This window comes from Crocuta crocuta, unplaced genomic scaffold (genome assembly GCF_008692635.1).
Source record: "Crocuta crocuta isolate KB4526 unplaced genomic scaffold, BGI_CrCroc_1.0 scaffold193, whole genome shotgun sequence".
Lineage (NCBI taxonomy): Eukaryota > Metazoa > Chordata > Mammalia > Carnivora > Hyaenidae > Crocuta > Crocuta crocuta.
Window position 1 is genome coordinate 7,266,563 of NW_027529624.1, and position 26,418 is coordinate 7,292,980.

The 26,418-nt window shown below is 49.3% G+C and overlaps 1 protein-coding gene across 2 annotated transcripts; it reads left to right on the forward strand.

Annotated features, from left to right (window-relative positions):
* Positions 1–487: 487 nt before the first annotated feature.
* Positions 488–24,868, forward strand: EIF3L (eukaryotic translation initiation factor 3 subunit L). Of its 2 annotated transcripts, XM_077762102.1 has the most exons (13): positions 488–592; positions 1,130–1,178; positions 2,290–2,500; positions 4,475–4,554; positions 6,907–6,968; positions 10,231–10,300; positions 10,524–10,597; positions 14,074–14,245; positions 16,127–16,281; positions 17,025–17,195; positions 17,917–18,414; positions 23,398–23,478; positions 24,652–24,868. In XM_077762102.1, exons 1-13 carry the CDS (start codon positions 560–562, stop codon positions 24,688–24,690), a joined length of 1,695 nt encoding a protein of 564 aa, XP_077618228.1. In that variant the 5' UTR covers positions 488–559; the 3' UTR covers positions 24,691–24,868. The 2 variants fall into 2 exon arrangements, with proteins under 2 accessions (XP_077618228.1, XP_077618229.1); XM_077762103.1 differs by lacking the exons at positions 488–592; positions 1,130–1,178; positions 4,475–4,554 and having other exon boundaries at positions 2,323–2,500.
* The last annotated feature ends 1,550 nt before the right edge of the window (positions 24,869–26,418 follow it).

Here is a 26,418-nt window from a genome sequence, read left to right on the forward strand (position 1 = left end):
TAGGGCCCCACACCATAGTGGGCCTCCCCTTGCCTGCTCCCACCTTATTGTCCAAAGCTGGCAGGCGCCTTTTGTCAATGACCTCTAGCTGCGTGGGACCAAGTCTCAACTTTTAAACCACTAAGTTCAGTCTTTCGAAGCCAAACGTTTGAAAACATTTCACGCTGCAGGCGAACTGCTTACACCTAAATCCACTTTCAGGCCCCCAAACCCGGACTTCCGCTCTTGCGAGAAGTCGCCAGAGGAAGCCGTCAGCCATCTTTTGTGTGGCATGATATCTGGTTTTCCTTACTTTGCCCATTCTTTGTCGTGCCGAAGTAGTTCAGGCTTATTTCTGATTTTATGCAAGCGCTAAGGACTCACCCTTCCTTATAAAGCCTCTATTTGAAGAAGGAAGAAACGTTCAGGGGTTTGCCGCCTTCGCCCTTCTTGACGTGGCGGCTCCCTGAAGACTTCCGGTTTCCCGGCAGGCCCGGTGGGGGCTGAACTTCCGGCCTCACGACGCAGGCGTAGGCCGCACTTTTCGCTCTCTCTGGCCGGGCTCGCGAGTGCCGCAGCCATGTCTTATCCCGCTGATGATTACGAGTCCGAGGTAAGGCTGGCCCTGCGCGTGAACCGGGCTCCCCGAAGGAGGCAGGGTCCTTTGGGTGCTGGGCCTCGCGGCGAGACGGTGTCCGGGCCTCTCTGGGAGCCCCGGCGGGCCGCGACCCGCTCCGCCTGCCTCCCTCCCTCCCTGCGGGCGCGGCCGTCACGCTGTCCCCAACTGCTTGCTGCTGGCTCACCAGCCCCGCGTCTGCCCGCACACTTCGCACGTCCGGTCGCCTCGTTCTCTCGTTTCCCCAGACCGGAGACGGAGGCTGCTTCTGGCACGTGTGTTTTTGTAATTTTGTAAAAACTCCACTGGTTCCCCCAGCCTCTTGCGCTTTGCGCTACCTTCTATGTATCCGTAACATTGTATCGGGGTCTTGTTTATTCTCCCTTCTGTTTCAAGCGTGTGAGTTTCTCAAAGGCAGGGACTGTGTTCCGTGTTTCACTCCTGTATACTTAGTACGCTGCTTGGCAGAAACATCTTCGAACGAACATTTTGGATTCACAATTTGGTGACTGTTGCCGTCTCTTTCCTTAATAGGCTGCTTATGATCCCTATGCTTACCCGGGCGACTATGATATGCACACAGGTGAGACCACGGACTTGTCTGGCTAGCTGGGCACTTCTGGGGTTTGGCACCTTTTTGAATGTCTCAGAACAGCTCTGACGGGCATCTATGAAACGCTGTTTCTCCGTGGTCCTGGTGTGGAGTCAGTTATTAGTTCTCTGAAGGAGGGTGGTATAGAGCCCCATAAACCAAGCCTTTTTCATGTTCCACCTCAAAGTCTCAGAAGGGAAGGCTTACTCTTCTGCCTGTGGTTTCCTTGGACGCTTGGCTGAAGAAGAGAATCTTGCTTTGAAAATTCAAACCAAGGCCACGTGAAATCTTTCTTGAAGTTGTTGAGGGTTCCTGAAATGTGGTAGTGCATTGGTTTGACTTAGCATTTAGTAAGCGCCATGCGTTGTTGCAAGTGCATTGTCCAAAGTGTTTCATTTTGTCCTTACAACAGTTTTATAAAGTGCCTAAATTAAAGTTGTCTCCACTTGAAGGATGAGAAAACAGAGCAGAGAAGTTTAGTAACTTGCGCTGTTGTGTTGATAGAAAATGGCAGTCATTCATTCATTTATTCAAAAAGACGTTAAGTGCCTGCTGCTTACTTTCTCTTCTAACACACGTTTAACTCTGTGAGTACGCCTGAGTACGAGGTTCTTGCCCCTCAACAGGCTTCAGGTTCTAGTGGAGGAAGCAGATAATAAGCAAATCTGTAATTTTTTTTTAATGTTTTTTTCTAGGAGAGAGAGAGAGAGACAGCGTGAGCAGGGGAGGGTCAGAGAGAGAGGGAGTCACAGACTGAAACAGGCTCCAGGCTCCGAGCTGGCAGTCAGCACAGAGCCTGACGCGGGGCTCGAACCCACGAACCGCGAGATCATGGCCTAAGCGAAAGTCGGACGCTTAACCGACTAAGCCACCCAGGCGCCCCAGCAAATCTGTAATTTTAAGTAGTGGCACGTTTCCTGAAGAAACAGGGCAATGGGATTGAGAGTGAGGTGGGGACAGTTCTATTTTTGACTGCTTTAAAGGAAATTATATCCGATTTATAGACTTGAGTTTAATTTAGGGGATGGTCTTGCCCTTTTGTTTTGTGGTCTGTGCTGGTTTGAAAGCACTTGGTGAAGTATTTATCACATCCTACCTGTAGGGGACCCGAAGCAGGATCTGGCTTACGAACGTCAGTATGAACAGCAGACCTATCAGGTGATCCCTGAGGTGATCAAGAACTTCATCCAGTACTTCCACAAAACCGTCTCAGACTTGATTGACCAGAAGGTGTATGAGCTGCAGGCCAGTCGTGTGTCCAGCGATGTTATTGACCAGAAGGTGTATGAGATCCAGGACATCTATGAGAACAGGTACAGACTGATGGCCGAAATGACCCTCTTGATGAGGGGGACTGGCTTAGCGCTGCAGCCCCTGGAAAGGGGTACGGTTTAATCATTTCTCTGTAAGGAGAGTACCCGAGGGGTTTCTGTGACTCTTTGGGGGAGACCTGTGATTTTGTTGGGCTGTATTGCCGGAACGACAGGGCCTGAAATGACACCGCCATCAGTAATTCCAGCGGCAGTTTGTACGGCCTGTGTCAGGCAGCGTTCAGAAGCTTTTCCTGTATTTACTCACTACTGTTTCACAGTGAACCTGTGAAGTAGGTAGATTGTTTTCCTCCTCTTACGGATGAGGGAAACAGCACAGAAAGAATAAGTCACATGGGTTGAATTTGAAGCTGCACAGACCGATAGTGGAGCCTAATTTTTAAATTACTGCAGGACACTTTTTTCCCCCCCTAACGTTTATTTATCGAGAAAGAGAGAGAACGAAAGCGTGTGAGTGTAAGAGCGCACACGCGACTTCCAGGGGAGCTAGAGAATCCCAAGCAGGCTCTGCGCTATCAGCGTGGAGCCTGACCGGGGGTGGGATGGGACTGGACGGGACGGGACTCTGTCTCACGACTTGGGAGAGCATGACCTGAGTGGAAATTGATGAGTTGGACACTTAACCAGCTGAGCCCCCCCAGGTGCCCCAAGTTACCCCACTCCTTAATGCATAACAGAGTGAACCAGGCTTTGAGAGGCTGCTTCTGGTTTTGAGGGAATTGCCCTTGTGTCGTTGGCATTAGTCAGAGTCGGGATAGTCAGGAAGGACCTCACCAAGGAAATAGAATTTAAACAGTTCCTGAGAGCATGGGTGGACAGAACTAAGAGCTAAAGGCTTATTGGATCAATGAATAGGATTAATCCCTGAACTGCTTTTTCCTTCATTCTCCCATCTTCCTAGTTAAAAGTTGTAGCTCGGTGCTGTCCCATAGAAATAATAATATTAGCCGCATGTAAAAGTCTGTTTCATCAGCTGCGTTTAAAAAATATACAAAGAGGGGCGTTTGGCTGGCTCAGTCGGTGGAGCCTGTGACTCGGTCTCAGGGTTGTGAGTTTGAGCCCCATGTTGGGTGTAGAGATTACTTAAAAATAAAACCTTTTAAAAAGAAAAATAAGTAAAAAGAAACAGGAGAAATTAATTTTAATAGTTTATTTCAACAGCTAAAATATTACCACTCATAGTCAGTATTAAACTGTTCATGAGTTATTTTACTTTTTTTAATGTTAAGTATTCTAAATCCCAGATTTTGTGTTTATAGTGCGACTCCATTTGTATGTGTTAGAAATACTTGATTTCTATGTAAAGTTTTTTTATTTAAAAATTTTTTTTTTAACATTTATTTGTTTTTGAGAGAGACCGAATGTGAGCGGGGGAGGGGCAGAGAGAGAGGGAGACACAGAATCTGAAGCAGGCTCCATCCAGACTTCAAGCTGTCAGCACAGAGCCCAATGTGGGGCTCCAACCTGTGAACCTTGAGATCATGACTTGAGCCGAAGTCAGATGCTTAACTGACTGAGCCACCCGGGTGCCCATGAATTTTTTTTTAATGTTTGTTAATTTTTGAGGGAGAGAGACCAAGCGTGAACCGGGGAGGGGCAGAGAGAGAGGGAGACACAGAATCCGAAGCAGGCTCTGATCTCTGAGCTGTCAGCACAGAGCCTGACATGGGGCTCGAACTCGTGAGCCGTGAGATCATGACCTGAGTCGAAGTCGGAACCCAGCTGACAGCCACCCAGGTGCCCCGTAACTGATTTAAAAAAAAGGAGCATTTATCGTATTAAAGTCGAGGTACAGAGTTGGGTTGAGTGAAGTTGTAGATTTGGAGCGCTCCGGCCCTGGCTTTGTCTCTGTGATCTCTGCCATGAGCCTGGGTCCTGATCTGTAAAATGTGAAGGGTTCCTCTTCCTGGGTCCTTCCTGTTTTGGACTTGTAGAATTCCTGTGCTTGGTTTTCAGCTGGACCAAGTTGACCGAAAGATTCTTCAAGAACACACCCTGGCCCGAGGCTGAAGCCATTGCTCCCCAGGTCGGCAATGGTAGGTATGAGCTCTTTGTGTTCTGCGCGCTGGATGGGGTCCAGTGACCAAGCGTCACTAGGAGGCTCAGATGATCTGTGTCTTTTGCTCACTGTTTTGTTTCCCCAGGACTCGGTGCGTAGTACACCCTTAGTAAAGAACTTGAGAGGCGCATGGGTGGCTCAGTCGGTTAAGCGTCCCACTTGGGCTCAGGTCATGATCTCATGCTTCATGGGTTCGAGCCCCGCGTCGGGCTCTGTGCTGACAGCTCGGAGCCTGGAACCTGCTTCAGATTCTGTGTTCCCCCTCTTTCTCCACCCCTCCCCTGCTCACACTTTGTCTCTGTTTCATTCAAAGAACTTCATTCAAAGAACTTGAATGAAGGCTGGGTAAACAGAGGGGACAGACACCTCTCACACGTGGTGAAGCTGAAATTGAGATCTTTGTCCTGACTCCCTTCCCTTTCCCTCTGTAATTTTGGGTCATTATAGTCGCTTGGGAACGGGCTCTCTTGAGGCTTCTTCCCACCTTTCATTTTATGATGGTGTTATTTGTATATGGTGTGAGGTACAAAGATCCAGCACCACGCTTTCACATGTGGGTACCTAGCTCTCCCGGCGCCAGTCCTTGAAAAGACTATTTTTCCATTAAATTGTCTTGGCACCTTTGTTGAAATCGGTTATCGTAGACATGAGGGTTTATGTTTGGACTCTGAGGTTTTAGGTTTTTTTTTTTTTGTAACGTTTTATTTATTTTTGAGGGAGAGAGATCACAAGCAGGGGAGAGGGAGAGAGAGACAGAATCTGAAGCAGGCGCTCCCGGCTCCGAGCTGTCAGCACAGAGCCCGACTGGGGCTGGAACTCATGAACTGGGAGATCATGACCTGAGCCGAAGTCAGTCGCTTAACCGACCGAGCCACCTAGGTGCCCCCGTATCTCCAGGATTTCCAAGACCACCCCCAGGTTTGGTGATTTGGTAGGAGGACTCGCAGGACGCAGGGTATAGTCATATCTGCCGCTAGGAGGATTTACAGCAAAAGGGTGCGGAGCAAAATCGGCCAAGGGGAAACCAGGTGACTGTTACCAGCCGCCCCGTTGCGAGGAGTCACGTGGGATGTGCTGCTCCTCCAGCAAGGACTTGGGCCGAGTGGAAAGTCGTCTGTCGGAGAAAGTGCTTACACACCTGGCGTCCAGGGATTTTATTGGGTGTTGGGTACGTGGGCACATCCTCTGCCTGGCATGCACCAAAATTCCAGACCCCAGAAGGAGAGCAGGAGTTCAGCCTGAACCATAGTGTGGCACGGTTTAGGCAGAGCAGACCAGTCTCATCAGGGTGGTGGGAACCTTCCTGAAATCCAGATTTCCCGGATGCCAGCGAGGACCCGCTTAACTAGCCAAAGGATAGAAGTCTCAGACTTGCTTTGTTAGCTCTTTTTTGCTCGATGTCAATATCCGAACAGCTTTTTCTTTCTTTCTTTTTGATGGTTGTATCATGTTAATAGGATAAGTTCTTTAAAATAAGAGTTTAGGGCACCTGGGTGGCTCAGTCGGTTAAGCATCCGAGTCTTGATTTCGGCTCAGGTCAAGATCTCTCAGTCATGGGATTGAGCCCTGAGTCAGGCTCTGCACTGGGCGTGGAGCCTATTTGGGATTCATTCATTCATATTTTCTCTCCCCCCTCCCCCTCCCCCTCCCTCTCTCCCTCTGCCCCTCATCTTTTTTCTTCCTCCTTGTCTTCTTCTCACCCTCGCATGTTCTTTCTCTCTCTTTCAAAAAAATTAATATAAAAAATTAAATAGTATTTCTAAATAGAAGATACTCAGGTTTGCAGTTTTTTTTTTAAATTTCTTAATGTTTTATTTATTTCTGAGAGAAAGAGAGACAGTGTGAACAGGGGAGGGTCAGAGAGAGAGGGAGACACAGAATCTGAAACAGGCTCCAGGCTCTGAGCTAGCTGTCAGCACAGAGCCCGATGCGGGGCTCGAACCCACGAACTGTGAGATCACGACCTGAGCCGAAGCCGGATGCTTAACCGACTGAACCACCCAGGTGCCCCTCCTCATGTTTGCAGTTTTGATAGTGTAACATTGCTTTCTTGGGAGCTATTGCTGTTTATTTTTGTGTTGGTTTATTAAGCAACCAGATGGTAAGAGCTCTGAAATGGTGACGGGAAATGAGTGAATGAGATTAAAGATGAGGTTGAAAGGTGAATTTTCTTGTTGTGTGTACTCTTAGCATGTGAGTGTTAAAATGTAGATGTTGTTTAGTCTTTTAAATCACGGTTATCCCTTCGCTCCCTTCAAAGGGCTAGAACTGCCTGAAGGCCCTCGTGGTTTTGTGGGTTCCTAAAGCACTCCTCTGCCGTCTCTTTCAGATGCTGTCTTCCTGATTTTGTACAAAGAATTATACTACAGACACATATATGCCAAAGTCAGTGTGAGTATCTAAGTGTCGTTGGTGTTCGTTTTAAACTGTGTCATTTTTGTGTTTAGAACACGCTCACTGGTTTATACTGGTTCGGTGTCCAAGAGGGGTGGGCGTGTGTTCTGAGCGTTCTTTTAAGAAATAACATGGGCGGGTTGGGGGGTGGGGGCGGCGCCTAGGTGGCTCAGTAGGTTAAATGTCTGACTTCAGCTCAGGTCATGATCTCACAGAACGCGGGTTCGAGCTCCGTGTCAGACCCTGCTTGACAGCACACAGCCTGGAGCCTGCTTCGGATTCTGTCTCCCTCTTGCTCTGCCTTTCCCTCTGCTCATTCTCTGTCTCTCTCTCTCAAAAAAAGCTTAAAAAAAAATAACGACAGGGAATGATGGAATCCAGCAAGCTGGGTATCTGTTCCAGACAGACTGTAATAGGTCATAGCTTTGCTGTCCGATTTAGTGTCTCCATCCCCACGGTTTCCGACTTGCACTCCTCACATCGGTCGGGCTGCAGGAGCCATCCTAACAGTGCATTCCCGAGCGCCTTCTGTCGCCTCTGCCTGCGATGCCCTTGCTCGTTAACATCAGCGCGTTGCCACGGAGCCTTCTCTCTGAAACCTACACGGAAGTGTCACCACGTGCCAAGCCTGGTGTGTGGCGCTTGGCCCGCGTCTCCTCTCACGCTCGCGGCGGTCCTGCCGAGCAGGTCAGCCTCAGTGCTGCTTCTCCACTTCCTGCAACTAGAACGTGGCCGGACCCCTGGAGCTCGGGCCTTGTCACACCAATGTTGGTTCTGCCACACCGCCCCGGCCTGGGGCACCTGTTGGATTCTTCTCTGGTTTCTGAATTTTAGAATGTCTTACGTCTCTTAAAATACCACCTGTTTATACACAAAGTGACTAAACATCTCTCTTACGAGCCCCGGTCTCTGTGGATCCCTATTGGCGTCTCCAGCCACCTGCTGCACATCCCCACCGGGCTGTCTCCCAGCCATCGCAAGTCTGACCCACCCCAGACCCGACTCTTATTTTCCCTCAAACCCTCTTCTTTCCGTGTCAGCTGGCTCGCAGTAAGACCGCTGTGCGTCCAAGCGACTTGGACCGAAAACCTCGGCTTCATTCTTGGCTTTTGTCTCACGTGACTTCTAGCAAATCCTGTTCAGCTCTATCTTCAGTGTGCTTTCCTGAAGCCACACACTTCTCTCACCGCCACCACTGTGCCACCCGGGTTCAAGGCATTACCGTCTCTTGCAGTGTAGCTGCTCACACGCTGTCCATTTCCACCCTTCCGCTGGAGTTCATTCGCAGCCGGGTCACCGACACCCTTCTGCAGCGTGGTCTTGCCATGTAGCGCCCTCCCTCCTGGCCCTACCGCAACTTCCTGTCATACTTAGAATATAATCCCAGGTCTCAGTCACGGTTCTGCCTGAACTGGCTTTCCCTCCTTTCTTGGGCTCCTGGCCGTACCCAGGCCGTACTCCTGGCCATACTTCAGAGCACGTGTACGTCACTAGCTGGCATCGTATCGTTTGTTTACTGGTTTTTGTTTGCTGCCCCCGCCAGAGGGTAACACTTCACCAGGGCACGGACTTTACCTTGTTCGCCGCTGTAAGCCGGCGCCTCATCACCGACGGTGACAAGTTCATTGTTGGAGCGTGTGTGTGCACATGAAAGTGAAGGAAACTGGCACCACGAGCTCTCTCTTTGGAGTATTTCCGCCTCCTCACAGTTAATTCTCCTCCCTCTGAGGACCACTTGACCGGACTAGAGCTCCTACTTGGCCACGGGAGCCGCCACGAGTGGCAGCTGGGGGCATTCCTGTTGTCAGAGTAATGCAGAGGCCACGTTTCTCTGGCCTCCCAGGGAGAGCTCCAACTGCTTTATCTGGCAGAAAGTGAAGATTCCCTCCTACACCTGTACTCTAGATCCGGTACTTTGTGGGCTCGTCTGAGAGTCCAGCCAGCCTATATAACATGGCTTCGTCGGGGAGACCAGGGCATCAGGACCCATAGTACAAGTGGTTTTACCACCTCTATTCTTACCTTCGGTCTGCAAGAAAGCTTTAGCAGAAGTTTGTTGATTCTGTAACTTCTTCATTAGGTACCACATGGGGTACGTTCATATATATGACCAGTTTTAAATCCTGGCGTGGTGGGGTATTCATTGAAAGAACACTTAGCTGTATGGGGCACTTTACAGAGTCTCATTCTACAGAGGCCTTGAATACCTCGTCAGAAGCTCAGTCAGTAAGCAGTGAGGCTAAAACTCCAGGGCCGTGTTCTTTCTCCCCCGTTACAGATGACGTCATGTCATTCCCCAGCTCATAAATCTTCGGTGGTTCTCCGTTGCCAGCAACATACAGTCTAGATTGGGGGTCGGCAGCCCTCATTGTAAAAGGGTCAGATCGTTTTTTTGGCCCTGAGGCCATCACGCTCTCTGTTGAATCTGTTCCACTCTGCCTTTGTAGCAGCCGCAGACAGTGAGTGCAGGGCTCTGTTCCTGGGTAACTTTTTCTTCACAAAAACAGGTGATGGTGGATTTGCTGACCCCTCTGGCCTAGATTCCTGTTAGGCGCTGAAAGACCTCTACCTTCCCAGCCTGTTTGAGACCCGTGCAGCCTGGGGTAGCGTCCTGTGCTCTCACCATTCTTTGAGCGTTTTAATCTTACCTTTTTGCTTTTGTTAGTACCTTCCTTTTGTTAGTACTCTGAGCTGTCAGCACAGAGCCAGATGCGGGGCTCGAACTCATGAACCACAAGATCATGACCTGAGCCGAAGTCGGACCCTTAACTGAGACACCCAGGCGCCCCCAGTACTTCCATCTTCCTGCTTCACTCGACCTACATGCTTGTTCTTTAATGGGATTGTTGCCATAAAACCTGATCATTACGGTCTGATACTCAGTGCCCCTTTGAACTGCTTTAGCTAGCTCTTCGTGTCTTCCCTCTGACTCAAGTGCCCTTTGTATCCTAAGGAGAGAGTAGGCATCAGTTCTCATGGATCATTAGATATTGTGGTAGGCCATGAGTAAAATACATTTATTTTATTTTTTAGTATTTATTTTGAGAAAAGTATGCATGCAAAAGGGATGGCAGAGAGAGGGGGAGGGAGAGAATCCCAAACGGTCTGGGGGGGAGCAGGGCTTGAACTGACAGACAGTGAGATCATGACCAGAGCTGAGATCAGGAGTCTGATGCTCAACCGCCTGGGCCACCCAGGGGCCCCGAGTAAAACACATTTAAATTAAACATCTGTCCTGATGTCTCCTTTCTTTGTACAGGGAGGGCCCTCGTTGGAGCAGAGATTTGAATCTTACTACAACTACTGCAATCTCTTCAACTACATTCTCAGTGAGTTTGAGTTTTGCCAACGGTGTGAGGCTATCGTGAGGCTCAGTGCTGGCCTCTCGCTCTTTTTTTTTTTTTTTTTAGCAGTCCCTTAATACGCAAGTGGAAGGGGGGGATGTCCTGTTATTTGTGGTCCTTTTAAGAGAAAAATTAGAAAATGCATTCTATACGTAGCCTTACTAAGCGGGCATAGTTTGCATCTACTTTGCTGTGATCTCCCATGCAGATGCCGATGGTCCTGCTCCTCTTGAACTACCCAACCAGTGGCTCTGGGATATCATCGATGAGTTCATCTATCAGGTATCTGGCCAGCCGTGATCTCATTGGAAATAACTGTTCCAACAAAGGAGCAGCTGTTACCATTGTGTCGTTAAAAAGATGCTTGCGATAAAAATGTCCCCATCGCGGTGGGGGATATCCCCTGGTGGTGGTCCTCGGTGTCATGGTTTTCTGAAGAGTCAGCGAGGCATAAGAGCTCTCGGTGTCAATTTGGAAGTCAGCAGAGTTGAGCTGACCTTCACCAAGCTCTTACCTGACCTTGAGAGTTGGTCTGATAGGAAGAATAAAGGCTTTGGAGTCAGGTAGAAGTGAGTGGGGGCTCGTGTGGGGGCTCCTGCCGGTAGCTCTGTAAATTTGACGTGTTGTTTACGCCCTTCCAAGCTTTCCTTTCCTCTCCTAGAGAACAAATGTCATGTGCCTTGATTGTGACATGAGTATACGATGGATAAGAATCAGAGAGAATAAAAAAAAAAAGAATCAGAGAGAATATTAGCATCAGAGCAGAGGCAGTCCTGGCTTGGAGTGCTCCTGTGGAGGCCCTGCTAAGAACTGGGTGGGACGTCAAGTACAGCAGCTGTGTGGCCCAGGGGTACAATGTTCAGGTCTTGCTGTTCACTAACCTGGGACCTTGGGCAAATTAAGTTACTTAACCACATTGCCTCAGTTTCTCTGACATCAGGATTTGGGGGGCAGTTCCCGGAAATGACCTCTGAAGTGCTTAGTGCCGGGCCTGCCACAGAGTTCCTCGGCAGATGCTGCCTGGCAGTTATGATGGTCAGTGTTGTCATTATTCTTCTCCACCTTCTTTTAGCGCAGTTTTAGTCTTTAAAAACAACATAGATCTGAAAAACATAGAATAGTTGAATTTGGAAACATTTGTTTTCCTGTGAGTTTTTATGAGGACTGGAGAGCTCTCACTGGGAATTTCAGGAGAAGTCAGTTTCCTAATAAAGCTGTTATTTGAGCGGCCCAGACCAGAGAGATTTACAGAGCGCTGGCAAGTTGTGAGTGGTGGGCTGAGAAGGCCCTCCTAGGGCCCTTTGGGAGCGGCTTTCCTCTTAAGGCGAGGCTTCGGTGCCTTTTGCACAGTGAGGGCCACACACCGCACTGGCCTCTTTTTTTGGCCCCATGGCTTGTGTCGGCCCCTTCTCTGGCATCACTTTAGAAGATTGGTCGTCCTGTTGACTGACAGCAGGTCAGGGAGGATCATCTGTGCTAAGGTGCTTGCTTCATCCTGTTTAAGATTATCATAATCCCCTAGGCTTAGCTGGTGTTCTCTTAAGGGGCTTAAAGTGTTCTCACTGGTAAGACTGGCTGGTGAGGGCCAGGTGGGATTCTGCCTGGCCAGGCAGATGTCACACGGGTAAGTGGCTCTTTCCCACCACTCTGCTATCGTTTATTTTATTTTATTTTATTTTTTTATTTTTTAAAATTATTTATTTATTTTTATTATTTATTTTATTTATTTATTTAATTTATTTTTATTTTTTACAAATAGTTTATTGTCAAGTTGGTTTCCAGTTAACACCCAGTGCTCATCCCCACAAGAGCCCTCCTCCATGCACATCTCCCCCCTCCCCCCCACACCCATCAGTCCTCAGTTTGCTATCGTTTATTTTTATCGATACAAATAACATATGTTTAGATCGTTAGTGCTTGTAAACACTGTCTATTTCAAACTGCAGGTAACATGTCTTCCTCGCCTTTGTGGAGGCCTCAGTTACCATCAGGAAAGATAGATACCGTATTCATGTTTCTCAGGCTCACATACATATAAGAATACTCCATTTAAAAATGGTTTAATAACATGTCATGTAATCTGTTATGATGGGGAGCACTTAACATGGTTACATGGAGACAGCTTTGTTTTTTTCTGCTCTACAAGATCTGGATGAACTACCCTTTTGGTGATGAACATGTGGGTTTCTAGTTTCCCCCACTGCAAATAGTGAGTCAGTAAATATCCTCGTTTATGTTACACACAGGCCTACCTCTAGAGATCACTAGGGGTAGGGTTGGTTGAAACCTATTTCCTCTTTACGTTTTTTTTTTTTTTAAATCAGCTTTATTTAAAAAATTTTTTTTTAATGTGGGTTTTTTGTTTTTGTTTTTTTTTAATTTCTGAGAGAGCGTGTGAGCAGGGGAGGGTCAGAGAGAGAGAGGGAGACACAGAATCCAAAGCAGGCTCCAGGCTCTGAGCTGTCAGCACAAAGCCCGACACAGGGCTTGAACCCACGAACCGTGAGATCATGACCTGAGTTGAAGTCGGACGCTTAACGGACTGAGCCACCCAGGCGCACCTCAATCAGCTTTATAGAGTCAAAATTTGCATCCAATAAAATACTGATTTCAAGCGAACCATCGATGAGATTTGATAAACGTGTACACCCCCACTGTCGAGAGTGTGCAGGCACTTTGGGTTTTAGGAACTAGGAACACCTTGCCCTCCCCAAGGGCTGTATCACAGTGCACTGCCGTCAGCAGCGTTTGGGAGTTTTGTGCTGGGGATGTTACTGGTCTAATTTTTGTCTGGTGGGAAGGAAAGGGTGATCTCATTCACATTTGCATTTCTCTGGTCTCTGAAGACATCAGGCACTTGCCCTGTTAATTACCCAGTCTTGCTTTCCTTTGACGTGATCATCAGTGTCCTTTGTCCATTTTTCTATTGGATTTTCTTATTCTTGCGGAATCTGTTCGGTATTCTGGATACACTTCTGTTTACTGTAAATCTGGAAACATTTTCCTGCGTTCTTAGAGGACACTGATATTTGGGGTTGAAGAATATTCTCGGGTCGTCTAGGACCTAGGTTCTGGTCGCTGGTTTCCAGACTTGGTGTGCACCAAAGTTGACCCGGGAGCTTTTAAAAACGAATTGAATGGGTAGGTCGCTTGTGCTGTTCTCTGGGTGACTGACAGGGCAGGCTCATTGCTGGAAACCATGCCTCAAAAATTGCCTGTGGGGTGGGCCCTGTGTGTGCCCTGCGTGGGGTTAGGGACTGGGGTTGGTGCAGAGGTGACCCAGACTGGGTTCCTGTCCTAGGTGAATTAGCGGGCAAGTGCAGTAGGGAAGACACGTGTACAGACCCCTGCCCCGCCTCCACCGCGCCATCGTTCCTCCTGCCTCCGCGTGGCACGGCCACAGAGCAGTATGTCTACTACAGGCCACCTGGTCCTGAGCGCCGAGATGACTGCACGGTGACGCTCAGAGACTCAGTGACTTAAACACTTCTGTCTGGAGTCAAACACCAAACTGAATGTTTTTCCCACAAACCACTTTTCATCTTAAAGGTCTTTACCTACTTGAGGTCAAAGTAACATACTCAGTAGTGAACGAAATTCAGTTTAAAGCAAGATGGTTTTGCAAAAGCACGTAGCACACAGAACAGCTTAGGCTGAGAGGCGGTAGGCCCCGCGCCCCTCCCCTCCCCTCCCCTCCAAGCCCCCCCCTGCGCAGGGGCTCTGTGCACCACTCTGCTTCTCTCCCTCCTTCCCCACAGTTTCAGTCATTCAGTCAGTACCGCTGTAAGACCGCCAAGAAGTCAGAGGAGGAGATTGACTTCCTTCGCTCCAATCCCAAAATCTGGAACGTTCACAGTGTCCTCAATGTCCTTCACTCCCTGGTAGACAAGTCCAACATTAACCGGCAGCTGGAGGTGTACACGAGCGGAGGTGAGTGCTGTGGGGGGTCGCCGCTGTACTGGGGTCGCGGGCTGTGCGGCCTGCCCGGCACCTGCCCTCGAGAGACCCGCATTTGCAGGCACTTGTACTGTCTCCAGGGCCTTTGTTTAGATCGGCGATTCTCAGAGTTGTGGGTGTCGGGACCACTTTACAGTCTTTACCGCCAGGTTGAGCTGTGTGAATTTTGCCCCCACCAGAAGAGGGTCATTTTCGCAGATCGCTCTGGCGCCGGGTTCACGGAACAGAGCCCCGGGCACGGTGTGCAGTGCCGGGTCAGGTGAGGTGTAAGAGGGAGACCCGGCCTCACCTGCGCAGGGAGCCGGCGAAGGGAGGAGGGTCTCCACAGCCTGTTCTGTCTTTGTATTCTTCGCCACGACATCAGAACTTGCCAGTGGGGGGGTTCATACCTGTTAGTTGCTTGAGATTTCTGAAACCTTAGCGATGAACTTTTACGTTGTTATGTTAAAAGTTTACTGATCTATCCTGCAGCTTGAATGGATCTATTTACCACTGCATGGATTGTAGAACACGAGTTCATGGAGTTAGAAAGATTCTCTACACATCGACAGATTTTATGTTACAATTTAAAAAAAAATTTTTTTTTTGGTGTTTGTTACTTTTTAAGAGAGGGGGAGACAGGCTGGGGAGGAGCAAAGAGAGAGGGAGAGACAGAAACGGAAACTGCTCCAGGCCCTGAGCTGTCAGCACACAGCCCATCGTGGGGCTTGAACTCATAAACTGTGAGATCGTGACCTGGGCCGAAGTCTGATACTTAACGCACTGAGCCTCCCGGGCGCCCCTTTACCAAGCAATTTTTAAAGACCACATCTGTTACTTCTGTCGCCGCCCCATCAACTCAGTCTTTACCTGGGAGCTGTTGAACTTACGGAGGCAGATCTAGTCTGTGAGGTTAAGTTTTGCATAACAGCTCTCGTTTTCGTTGGCAGTGAGGTGAGCGCTGTCCGTTTGTTGTTGAAGTGTAACAGGCTCACTTGGTTCAATTTTGGAACATGTCTGCTAAATACCAAATCTAAATAGCCGTAATGTGCGTGCCAGTCATTCTTTCTAGGAAAAATCGTGTTTTGTGAAAGAAGCGGCTGGTTCTCGCACCACATGTGAGGGGAAGGTGCAGGAAGTGCGGCGCCTCAGCGGCTTACACTGAGGTGGCGGTAGTTCCAGCCACCGTTGTTCTCGTGTGTTCGGTGCAGGTGTCAGTTCAGTGAGGAAGACAAATTGCATCTCCGTGTTACTAGGAAAATAGCCTTGACCTCCCGAGCTTCCTGAAAACAGTGGCCTCGATGAGTAACTGCTCCTGATAAACGGGACCATCTCGGGATTCTTAGGGGTCTTGGGACCAAAAAACCCAAAAAACTGCCACCCCACTCAGGCAGCCCCTGGTGGTAACCCTAAGACTACTGTAAAGCCCAGGAGTCCTGGCTGGCTCAGTTGGTGGAGCATGTGACTCTTTTTTTTTTTTTTTTTTCAAGTTTTATTTATTTTTGAGACAGAGACAGAGTACGAGCTGGGGAGGGGCAGAGAGAGAGGGAGACACAGAATCCAAAACAGGCTCCAGGCTCTGAGCTGTGGGACGCTTAACTGACTGAGCCACCCAGGCACCGCAGAGCATGTGACTCTTGATCTCAGGGTCATGGGTTCGGGCCCATGCTGGGCATAGAGATTACTTTTAAAAAAAGAACAGGTTATCAGGGCAGATGACTACTTCTTGGTATTTCTTTGAAGGCCGTGATTCTTTGTTGCGGGAGCTTTAGAGGCCGCTGGTATGTGAAGAGTTCACGGAGTGACGTTCAAGGCTCAGGCTTACCTGCTTCCACCTGCCCTTGCAGAAATGTTCACGGTGTCTGTTTCTCCCAGGTGATCCCGAGAGCGTGGCCGGGGAGTATGGACGGCACTCCCTTTACAAGATGCTTGGGTATTTTAGTCTGGTGGGGCTCCTGCGTCTGCACTCCCTGTTGGGGGATTACTACCAGGCCATCAAAGTGCTGGAGAATATCGAACTGAATAAGAAGGTGATTACCTGTTCCTGTCCCTCCCCACCCCCACCCTTCCCGAGCCAGGGAGTCCACTTGCAGAGAAACTCTGATCTCTTAGGATACATTTCAGGAAGGAAAAAGGATTCTTCCCCAGGCCAGTTGAAAATTGAGAACTGGGGAAACCACCATGGTGAAAATCTGAACTTGGACAAGGTGCTTTCTCTGTGTTGCTTAGTAACACTTGGACTCCTCAGCAGTCTTTGATTCTGTTTTCAAAACAGAACGATACTGGCAGATTTTTACTATTCAAGTTGCACCAGTTAAGGAATTAGGAAAAGATTTAGTTCTAAGATGGTTAGATAATGGTGATTAGCTGTGGTGAGTTTTTGTTAGCCACAGAAAAATTGGTACCTTTTTGGCACGCGTGTGAGTGTGTGTGTGTGTGTGAGTGTGTGAGAGAGAGAGAGAGTATCGTCCAGTCTTTATCTGTTCCTTTATCAAGTTTATCTGGAAAAGCAAGGAGTAGAAAGCAAGGAAGAATACATAACTGAGGTATAGAGGGATTTGGATCTGAAAGAAATTTTAAGGTTACCTGATTTATCCCCACCCCCCCCGNTCGGCCCTCAGGGCCTCTGACTCGAGCCAGGACTTCCCCCGGGTAGCTCAGGGCCTCAACAAGGGGCTTCCACTGCTGTTGACCCTGGGCCCCGCCAGCCTCCAGACTCTCTGCGGGGTGGCGTGGGTTGGGAGCTCACGGCTGCCTCTGCCTTCCTCCGCAGAGCATGTATTCTCGGGTGCCCGAGTGCCAGGTGACCACTTACTACTACGTCGGTTTCGCATATTTGATGATGCGTCGCTACCAGGATGCCATCCGGGTCTTTGCCAACATCCTCCTCTACATCCAGAGGACCAAGAGCATGTTCCAGAGGGCCACGTACAAGTATGAGATGGTAAGGGCCCCTTGGCACCCAGGCCGGTGGTTGGGGACCTGCCATCCGGATTGTTGCTCGTCGTGGGCCTTTTCAGGCCGGTGTGCTCCGAGTTCCTTCTTCTGTACCTGTTATGTGAGATCGTTTGACAAGAGGGATGATATCTTCTACTTTTGTCCGGCAGTAGTGCCCACATTTGTTCAAAAGCAGTTTGCTGAGTTTTCACTGGACTCTCAGTGTCTAGAAATGAGTTAGATATGGGTGCGACCCTCAGGCAGTTTGCTGTGGAGGAGGGTGGGCCCAGGACGCACTGAGGGAGCAAAGGTGCGGAGACTTAGAAGTTTGGTGAGGTAGCAGCACAGTGGGCTCTCTTCGGGGCGGGGGGGGAGGGGACAGTAGTCAGATAGGGGGGTCAGGTTCGGCAGTAGTCTTTGCGTTTCATCTTTATAGGCGCTACAGTGCCATCAGAGTTTCTGGGTGACTTGGTCACAGGTAGCGTGGGAGGACTGGTGAGGTGGGGGGTGGTCCAGGGAGGGGGAAGGAGGCCCCAGCGAAGAACGTGAGAGTCGGCTCAGCAGGACCTGGGAGTGGGGTTGGGAAGGTCAGTGGAGCTAGAGGGCACGTGGGGAGAGACTTCGGGAAAGTGAACTGACTCGGGAGGGCGTTGGGGTGATGTTGGCAGCAGGGACCCCAGAAAGTCCGTGTCCTTTGACCTTGCGCCGATTTGTCCCCCCTCCCCCAGATCAACAAGCAGAACGAGCAGATGCACGCGCTGCTGGCCATCGCCCTCACCATGTACCCCATGCGGATCGACGAGAGCATCCACCTGCAGCTGCGGGAGAAGTACGGGGACAAGATGCTGCGCATGCAGAAAGGTGACCCGCAGGTCTACGAGGAGCTCTTCAGCTACTCGTGCCCCAAGTTCCTGTCGCCTGTGGTGCCCAACTACGACAACGTGCACCCCAACTACCACAAGGAGCCCTTCCTGCAGCAGCTGAAGGTGTTCGCCGACGAGGTGCAGCAGCAGGCCCAGCTCTCCACCATCCGCAGCTTCCTCAAGCTCTACACCACCATGCCCGTGGCCAAGCTGGCTGGCTTCCTGGACCTCACAGAGCAGGAGTTCCGCATCCAGCTCCTGGTCTTCAAGCACAAGATGAAGAACCTGGTGTGGACCAGCGGCATCTCTGCCCTAGATGGCGAATTTCAGTCCGCCTCCGAGGTGGACTTCTACATTGATAAGGTACGGCTGGCCCCCCACCCCACCCCCCTGTTCGTCCAGTCAGCGGTAACTGTTGACCAGGCGCTCCCTGCTCTGAGCCTTTGGGACTTCGCAGTGAACAGAATCGACCGAGGTGTCTGCCCCAGGACTGACGTGCTAGCGTGAAAGCAGTAGACGTGCAAGCACGATGCTGGAGCAAGCCAAGAAGTAGGTGTCAGTGCAAAATGAGCAAGCCTCTTGAAGAAATTGTAAAGCGAGTGCCCCGGGGAGGGAACGTGTGGTGTCAGAGCTCCGTACGGTGTTGTTTTGTTTCGTTTTGGTTTGTTTTACATAAAGAGTTAAAGTCGTGATGAAAGACCTTCCAGAAAGTTACAGACTTTATGTTACGTGCAGGGCTTTATGGCTTTAATCTTACAGGAATCGGCGACTTCTTTTTTCTTTTTCTTATCTTTATGTTTGGAATGGTCTTCCTTTTTTTCCTTTTTTTTTTTTTTTAAACAAAGCAGATGTACAGAGTGTGCTTGGGGCAGAAATAGAACCCGTGCTTTGAGGTTTCGCCAAGTCGTTTTGACCTTAGGTTTAAGTATAGCTTCCCTGAGAGCCCAGGAACGGGGCCCACAAATGTGGAAAGTTGAAAATTTTCCTTTATTTTATCACGGGTTTGAGTTTGCTGAATGCCACGTGGTTACTGGTAGTGGCGGTGGAAGGCGGAGGGCATAGTGCTAAATAAATAAGGTCCTCGGATGGCCTCTGTTGAGGAAGTGAAATTGAAGCTAAGACTTGGAGGAGGTGAAGAAATTAGCCAAACACATATCTGGGGGAAACAGCATTCTGAGTAGAGGGAGCAGAGAGGCCCTGGGGCAGGAGCGAGCACAGTCAGTTGGAGGGACAGCCTGCGTGTGGCCGGAGTGGCCGGCGAGAGGCGGCGGTGGCAGAAGAGAGGATTGGAGAGGAAAGGGGGTGCTGTGGCATCGTCCGCCCTTGTCCTCTCTGTTCTGGTTAATGTTGTTTGGATTTATTGTTCTGTCCCTGTTAATCTCAGCTCTGTTTTTGCTTTCTGTAATTTTTTTTTTTAATTTATGGTTAAACGTTTCCTTATGTGCCTTTTTTTTTTTTTTTTAAATTTTTCTTAAATGTTTTATTTATTTCAGAGAGAGAGAGAGAGCGAGCGCAAGCGTATGAGCAGGGGAGGGTCAGAGAGAGAGGGAGACACAGAATCTGAAACAGGATTCAGGCTCTGAGCTGTCTGTCAGCACAGAGTCTGACATGGGGCTCGAACCCATGAACTGTGAGATCGTGACCTGAACCAAAGTTGGATGCTCAACTGACTGAGCCCCCCCAGGCGCCCCTGTGCTTTTTTTTTTTTTTTAAAACCCCAGGCCGACCATTCTCTTAGGGGGGATTTGCTTTTGCCTCTTCCAGGTGTCTGGGGAGATGATCGGTCCGGGACCGCCCTGGACCAAAGCCTCGGGTGCCCTAGGCCCACCAGGCAACAAGCCCAGGCTGCGGCTGCAGATTGTCAGGAGAGTCCCCGCGTGTTTATAATGTCTTGGGGATGGGCCTCTGTCTTTATGCTCCTCGGCCAACTTGGTGAGCTTCGCTTGGTGTCTGGAGGAGTGGCAGTTCTGTCCTGGTCCGCTGCCAGCTTGAGGCTGTAGTCCTTCGGGGCCCCAGCGGCCCGTGGAGGGGTTCCCGTAAGACGCACCAGCCTTGGTTTGTCCCCTCTGTGCAAGTCGTCTAGGATTGAGCAACACATGTCTGTAGCGCAGAGGGGCTTCCTTGTTTTGCTGAGGATGCTTTATCTAAGTAGCTCTGTATTCTCTTGTCAGCTCTTTGATGTTATGAGGAGGTTTAAAAAAATTTTTTTTTTAATGTTTATTCATTTTTGAGAAACAGAGACCGAACACAAGGGGGGGAGGGGCAGAGAGAGAGGGAGACACGGAATCTGAGGCAGCTCCAGGCTCTGAGCTGTCAGCACAGAGCCGGACACGGGACTCGAACCCACAAACCATGAAATCACGACCTGAGCTGAAGTGAGATGCTTAACTGACCGAGCCACCCAAGCCCCCCTGATGGTATGAGAAAGATTTTGAAAATCCTTGTGTATTTTTAGTTAAGAAAGTATGTATTGGTCTAAACATACTATTTCTTGGCAGTTTTTTTAAGGTATAATTTGTATGACGTAAACTTCACCCTTTTAAAGGTCTAATTCCAGGGGCGCCTGGGTGGCTCTTGATTTTGGTCAGGTCATGACCTCACAGTTTGGAAGTTTGAGCTCGGGTCCCGTGTTTGGCCCTGCGCTGACAGCAAGGAGCCTGCTTGGGATTCTCTCTCCCTCTCTGTCTGCCTTTCCGTGGCTCGTGTGTGCGTGCACTCTCAAAATAAATAAATAAAGCTTTTTAAAAAGGGGTAGAATTCATGGTTTTTAGTATACTCACGGTGTCACACAATCATTTCTACTGTCTAATTTCGCAACATTTCCAGTATCCCTGAAAGAAACTCACTACTCATTAGTCCTTCCCAGTTCCTCCTGTCCCCTAATCCCTGGCAAACTGTGATCTGCTGTCTCTGTGGATTTATCTTTTTTTTTTAATTTTTTTAAGTTTGTTTATTTGTGGGAGAGAGAGCGGGCATAGCAGCGAGGGAGGGTCACAGAGAGAGGGAGAGAATCTCCAGCAGGCAGGCTTCACGCTGTTAGCACAGACCCCACATGGGGCTCGATTCCACGAACTGGGAGCTACGTCCTGAGCCGAAATCGAGTCGGCCGCCGAACCCACCAAGCCACCCAGGTGCCCCTGGATTTGTCTATTGGTATTTCCTATGTGTGGAATCATAAATATGTGGCCTTTTGTGTTTGACTTGTTTCATTGAACAAGTTTTCATGTTTCATCCAGGCTGTAGCATGTGTTAGCACTTTATTCCTTTTTAAGGCCAAAAAACACTCTACCCTGTGGATACACTGCTTTATTCGGTCATTCGCCAGTTGATGGACATTTTCACCTTTTGGGTGTTGTAGACAGTGCTGCTGTGAATCTTTGTGTGAACGTAATCTCTTGGGTGCATACCTGCTTGTGGAATTGCTGGGTCAATTTGGGTAGTTTGTTTTGAAAGCTCATTTTGCTAAACCAAACCGTGTCACTCAGAGTTTATGACTTTTGGAAGACTTGATGTTTGGCAGAACTTAACTATCCCTGACATGAACCGAAAGCAGAAACACCCCAGCAGTGGAAGTTTTCCAGTGTTTTAGTCAATGCTTTTAAATATCTGAACTGGGGCGCCTGGGTGGCTCAGACAGTTGAGCATCCAACTTCAGCTCAGGTCATGATCTCACGGTTCGTGGGTTTGATCCCCGTGTCGGGCTCTGTGCTGACAGCTAGTTCAGAGCCTGGAGCCTGTTTCGGATTCTGTGTCTCCCTCACTCTCTGACCCTCCCCTGCTCGTGTGGTCTCTCCCTCTCTTTCTCTCTCAGAAATAAATAAAACATTAAAAAAAATTTTTTTAATAAATAAGTAAACATCAGAACTGTCCCTTGAAGCATCGCATCAACTGCCAAAAGTTGTTTTTGAGTTTATTCCCAGTACCTGACATACACACGTTCGGTGGCAGTGTCAGTAACCTGGTCCATCCCTCTGTCATCTCTCTGTGACCCAGCTGAACTAGTCCCAACTATCTGGGTGGTCTTTAATAAAATACTTCTCCCGGGGCGCCTGGCTGGCTCAGTCAGTACAATATGCTACTCTTGGGCTCAGGGTTGTGAGTTCAAGTTCCCCGTTGGCGTGGAGGTTTCTGTGTGTGTGTGTGTGTGTGTGTGTATAAAGTAATATGTGTATTCAGTAACGTGTGCATGCGTATACATACACACGTAGAAGTAAACACTTCTCCCAAGAATTAGCCACTTGGTTATTACAAATAAAGTTTTGTCATGAGGTTATTTTTGTATTAATATTGATAATATGATTTATAAGTTCCTATAAGAAGAAGTTTTCGGGGATATTTTCTTTTATTGTGCCTCTTACGATTCAGTTCATCTTTGGCAAAATGCTGCTTTCTGTTTTGTTTTGTTTTCAGTAAAGATTTTATTTTTGAGTAATCTCGACATCCAGCCTGAGGCCCGAACTCCTAACCCAGGATCAAGAGTCGCATGTTCCACTGACTGAGCCAGCGAGGCCCCTGCCTTCTGTTCTTCTGGCTTTTCTTTTTTCATCCTTGACTTGAAAAAGTCCCATCAAAGAGATTCAGAAAGTTCTTGGGTCTTAACCTAGATTATGTAGGAATTTACAAGTAAATTGATGTTCAACCACATTTGAGCTAAAACACGCAGTTTAACATCTGGACTAATTTGCAACCTTACTACACTCCTAAACAGTGTTCAGGGTAAAATGCTGAGGGCGCCTGGCTGGCCCAGTCCGTGGAGCATGTGACTCTTAATATCAGGGTTGTAGATTCAAGCCCTTGTTGGATGTAGAGTTTACTTAAAAATAAAATCTTAAAAAATAATAATAATAGTGTTTTAAATGTTCTTATTACGGAAAGATTCATGTTCGTTAAAAAAAGAAAAAACAAAACCTTGAAAGTAAAAAATAAGTGGAGTGCCTGGGTGGCTCAGTCGTTTGAGTGTCCAACTCTTGATTTTGGCTCAGGTCATGATCCCAGGGTTGTGGGATTGAGCCCTGCGAGCTGAGCCTGGCGCCTGCTTAAAATTCTGTCTCGGTCTGTCCCTCTCCCTCCCTCTCCCCTCCTCCCCTTCCCCCCAGCTCATGGGTGCAGTTGTGCTCACTCGCTTCCTCTCTCTCTCTCTCTCTCCGAAATAAAAAAATTTAAAAGGGAGAAAATCAACTATCTAGAAAGGAAGAGCTGCTATCAGCAGGACCCCCCCTCCTCCAACACACACACCCATTTGCTTTTGGAAAGCACCCTGGGGGGTTGTCAAGCCCTTAGCAGCATGGTTACTTTAAGTCCATGAGTGGCTCTGCCTCACTGCTCCTGTCTGATCTTTTTCCACAGGACATGATCCACATCGCAGACACCAAGGTTGCCAGGCGCTATGGGGATTTCTTCATCCGGCAGATTCACAAATTTGAGGAGGTGAGATGGCTGAGAGCGTGGTGTGTGGGCGGGGGACAGAGGTTAGGGACTTGGCTGTGGAGTTAGGAGATTTTTTAATGTTCCGTTGCCAGAAAGCCCCACGTTGGCCCTGCAAGCTTCCGAGCTAGACTGGCTGGCTGCTTGGGGTTTGGGGTTGGGGCCCGGCCTGTAGCACCCGCTGTGTCAGCCTTCTCCAGAGCATCTCTTTCCAAGATCTCTCTCTGCGGGTGGCCAGCTCTCCTCTCCCTCCCTGGTATTTCCTAATATGGGTGGATTCGAGGCCTGCTCTCACCCATCCCTCCCCATTTGGCAGTTACTCTCGTAGACAGGTCTGGCCAGTTTCTGCAGGCAGAGGACAGGAAGCTGTGTTTTGACAGACTTGGTGCGTTCCACATCTTGTCCTGGGAGAGGTCTCGTGGGCCAGGCCAAACTCGAGGAGGGGGCAGCGGGCAGGGTGCAGCGGGGGGGGGGNCTTCGTCCTGGCGTTCGGAGTCCTCCAGCAGGGGTCACTGTTGCGCTCTGGCCTGCACCACCAGGCCCCGGCAGGTTTAGGCACCCTGAGTCCCGTGTGTGTAAAATGGGTCGAGCCATATAGAGAGAGGGTGTGTGTGTGTGTGTGTCGTGCGTGAGGGCAGGTAGAAGAACACTCTGTGAATTAATTGCGGCAGGTTTAGGCACCCTGAGTCCCGTGTGTGTAAAATGGGTCGAGCCATATAGAGAGAGGGGTGTGTGTGTGTGTGTCTGTGTGTGTGTGTGTGTGTGTGTGTGTGTCTCGTGCGTGAGGGCAGGTAGAAGAACACTCTGTGAATTAATTGCGCGCGGCCACCGGTGTCAGGAGTGGGACAACCTAACTGGGGCTTTGTACACACAGGGCACAGGGCAGACACCTGCGTNCAAGATAGAGAGAGGGTGTGTGTGTGTGTGTGTCGTGCGTGAGGGCAGGTAGAAGAACACTCTGTGAATTAATTGCGCGCGGCCACCGGTGTCAGGAGTGGGACAACCTAACTGGGGCTTTGTACACACAGGGCACAGGGCAGACACCTGCGTCCGCACCCGAGATGCCCTCCCCTGCCTCCGAGGGGCGACCTGGGGGGCGGGCCTGGTGCTCATGGCACCAGAGGACCAGGGTCGGTGAAATCTCCACAGCTAACTTTGCTTTTCTCTTTCTTCTAGCTCAATCGAACCCTGAAGAAGATGGGACAGAGACCCTGAGTGCTTTCACACGCTTGCTAGTCGGGAACCTTCTCCGATGTCTTTGTAGGTGGGGTGTCCTTTTGTCACCGTGAGGCCTTCGCCTAGAGCAGCCATCAGCCATTCAGCTGAGTTGAAGTTTATTTGAATTAAGGACTGAAATGTTTTAAATAGGTCTCAGTAAAAGATCTTCTTTGGAGCCAGATTTGTCATCCATTCCTTGGTGGGGGGAAACTGCGGCGGAGGGCAGCAGTATGTGATTTCCTGTGATTTTTCTCCTGATGTATCACTTAACTGATATTTAAATTGAACTCACGGTTTGTGGGACATTTTCACAGTCGGTATCTGATTAGCCCCTCCCAAGAATCCTGAGAGCATTGGTGACCTGTCACGGTTTGCATGCGTGTTAGCTGGGGTCCTGGGTCTTGGGAAGAAACTTGGGCCCCCTCCTCCTATCCTGAACCTGAACCTGAACCGTGCTAAGAGGAGGCTGTGTGTGCTGCCCACGCCTAATGGCGTGGCTTCAGCGATAGCCCCCCCCACTTCGCTGGTGAGGAAATGGACTCAGGTCATAAAGTGACTTGATCAAGGTCAAATAGTTACAAAAGATCCGGGACTCGGCTCCAGACTACTTTTTTCTACCATCTTCTGCGACCTGTGTCTTTGATTCCTCACAGTGAAAACCTTGACCTGTGTTGTGTGCGGCCCCTCCCTCCATCTGTGAGTTTGATGCAGCTGCTTGTCAGCACCTGTACGGCCAGTCACAACTGAGCTGGGTCTAGTTTTCACTCTCTGCCATTTCTTCCTTAAACGCCCATGTAGGATCTGTCGCCTTGGGGACTTCTCTGAGAAGGGCCGCCTCCAAATCTAGCAGTCCACGCTGTTGTCAGAACCCATTTCTAATTTTCTGACAGGGCACAGATAACACAGATCTGTGATAGTTGAAAACTTCACAGAAGATGGTTATCTCTGGCATTTCACCTGACCTACTCATCAAAGACCAGATGTGCTTCAAGTCTTTTTTGAAAAAATATTTATTTATTTTGAGAGAGAGAGAGCGCGCACGCACGCGTCGAGGAGGAGCAGAGAGAGAGGAAGAGGGAATCCCAAGCAGACTCCATGCAGAACTCTGCACGAGGCTCAATCTTACGGCCATGAGACCATGACCTGAGCTGAAATCAAGTCAGACACTTAACCGACTGAGTCCCCCGCCCCCCAAAAGATCAGATGTTCTTGTTCCTACAGAAACTTTGTATTCAAGAGTAAATCCTCAGGGAGGCCCGCGTAAAACATACCCATTACCTGACTCAGTCTAGAGCCAGATATCTTGATTTTTATTGTTGGGGAAAGAGCCCTGGGTTAACTAACTAGTTTGTCCAAGATCAGGGTCATAGGTAGTGAAAACAGGTCTTTTGTTTCACACACCTACTTTTGCTTGAGAAAGTCCTACCCTAAGGCTGGCAGGAAGAAGTTTGAAACAGCAATGGATCACCCAGAAAATCCACGTGTGTCAGCCCTGAAACGAAGCTCTGAATCCTGGAACGTGGAAGAAGCCAAGTAGGGAGGCCGCTCCGTGTGTCTGGTGACTGGGTTGCCAGGGATTCTTGAGCTAGACTGCGTGCTCCGCTGGTGTGTGGTTGGTTCTGAGTTTGGATGGTGAGGGAGCTTGACATGGAAAGAGCCACTGACAACTGAATTCAAGTCTGAGTTGTGTCCCTGGTGTGCTCTGCGACCACTCTGGACTGGTAG

Excerpts from the sequence above, each read along its gene's own strand:
- EIF3L (XM_077762102.1), top strand. The coding sequence starts at position 560 with ATGTCTTATCCCGCTGATGATTACGAGTCCGAG. Across the intron at positions 6,969-10,230 it reads ACATATATGCCAAAGTCAGT|GGAGGGCCCTCGTTGGAGCA; the intron begins GTGAGTATCTAA and ends TTCTTTGTACAG. Across the intron at positions 16,282-17,024 it reads ATATCGAACTGAATAAGAAG|AGCATGTATTCTCGGGTGCC; the intron begins GTGATTACCTGT and ends CTTCCTCCGCAG.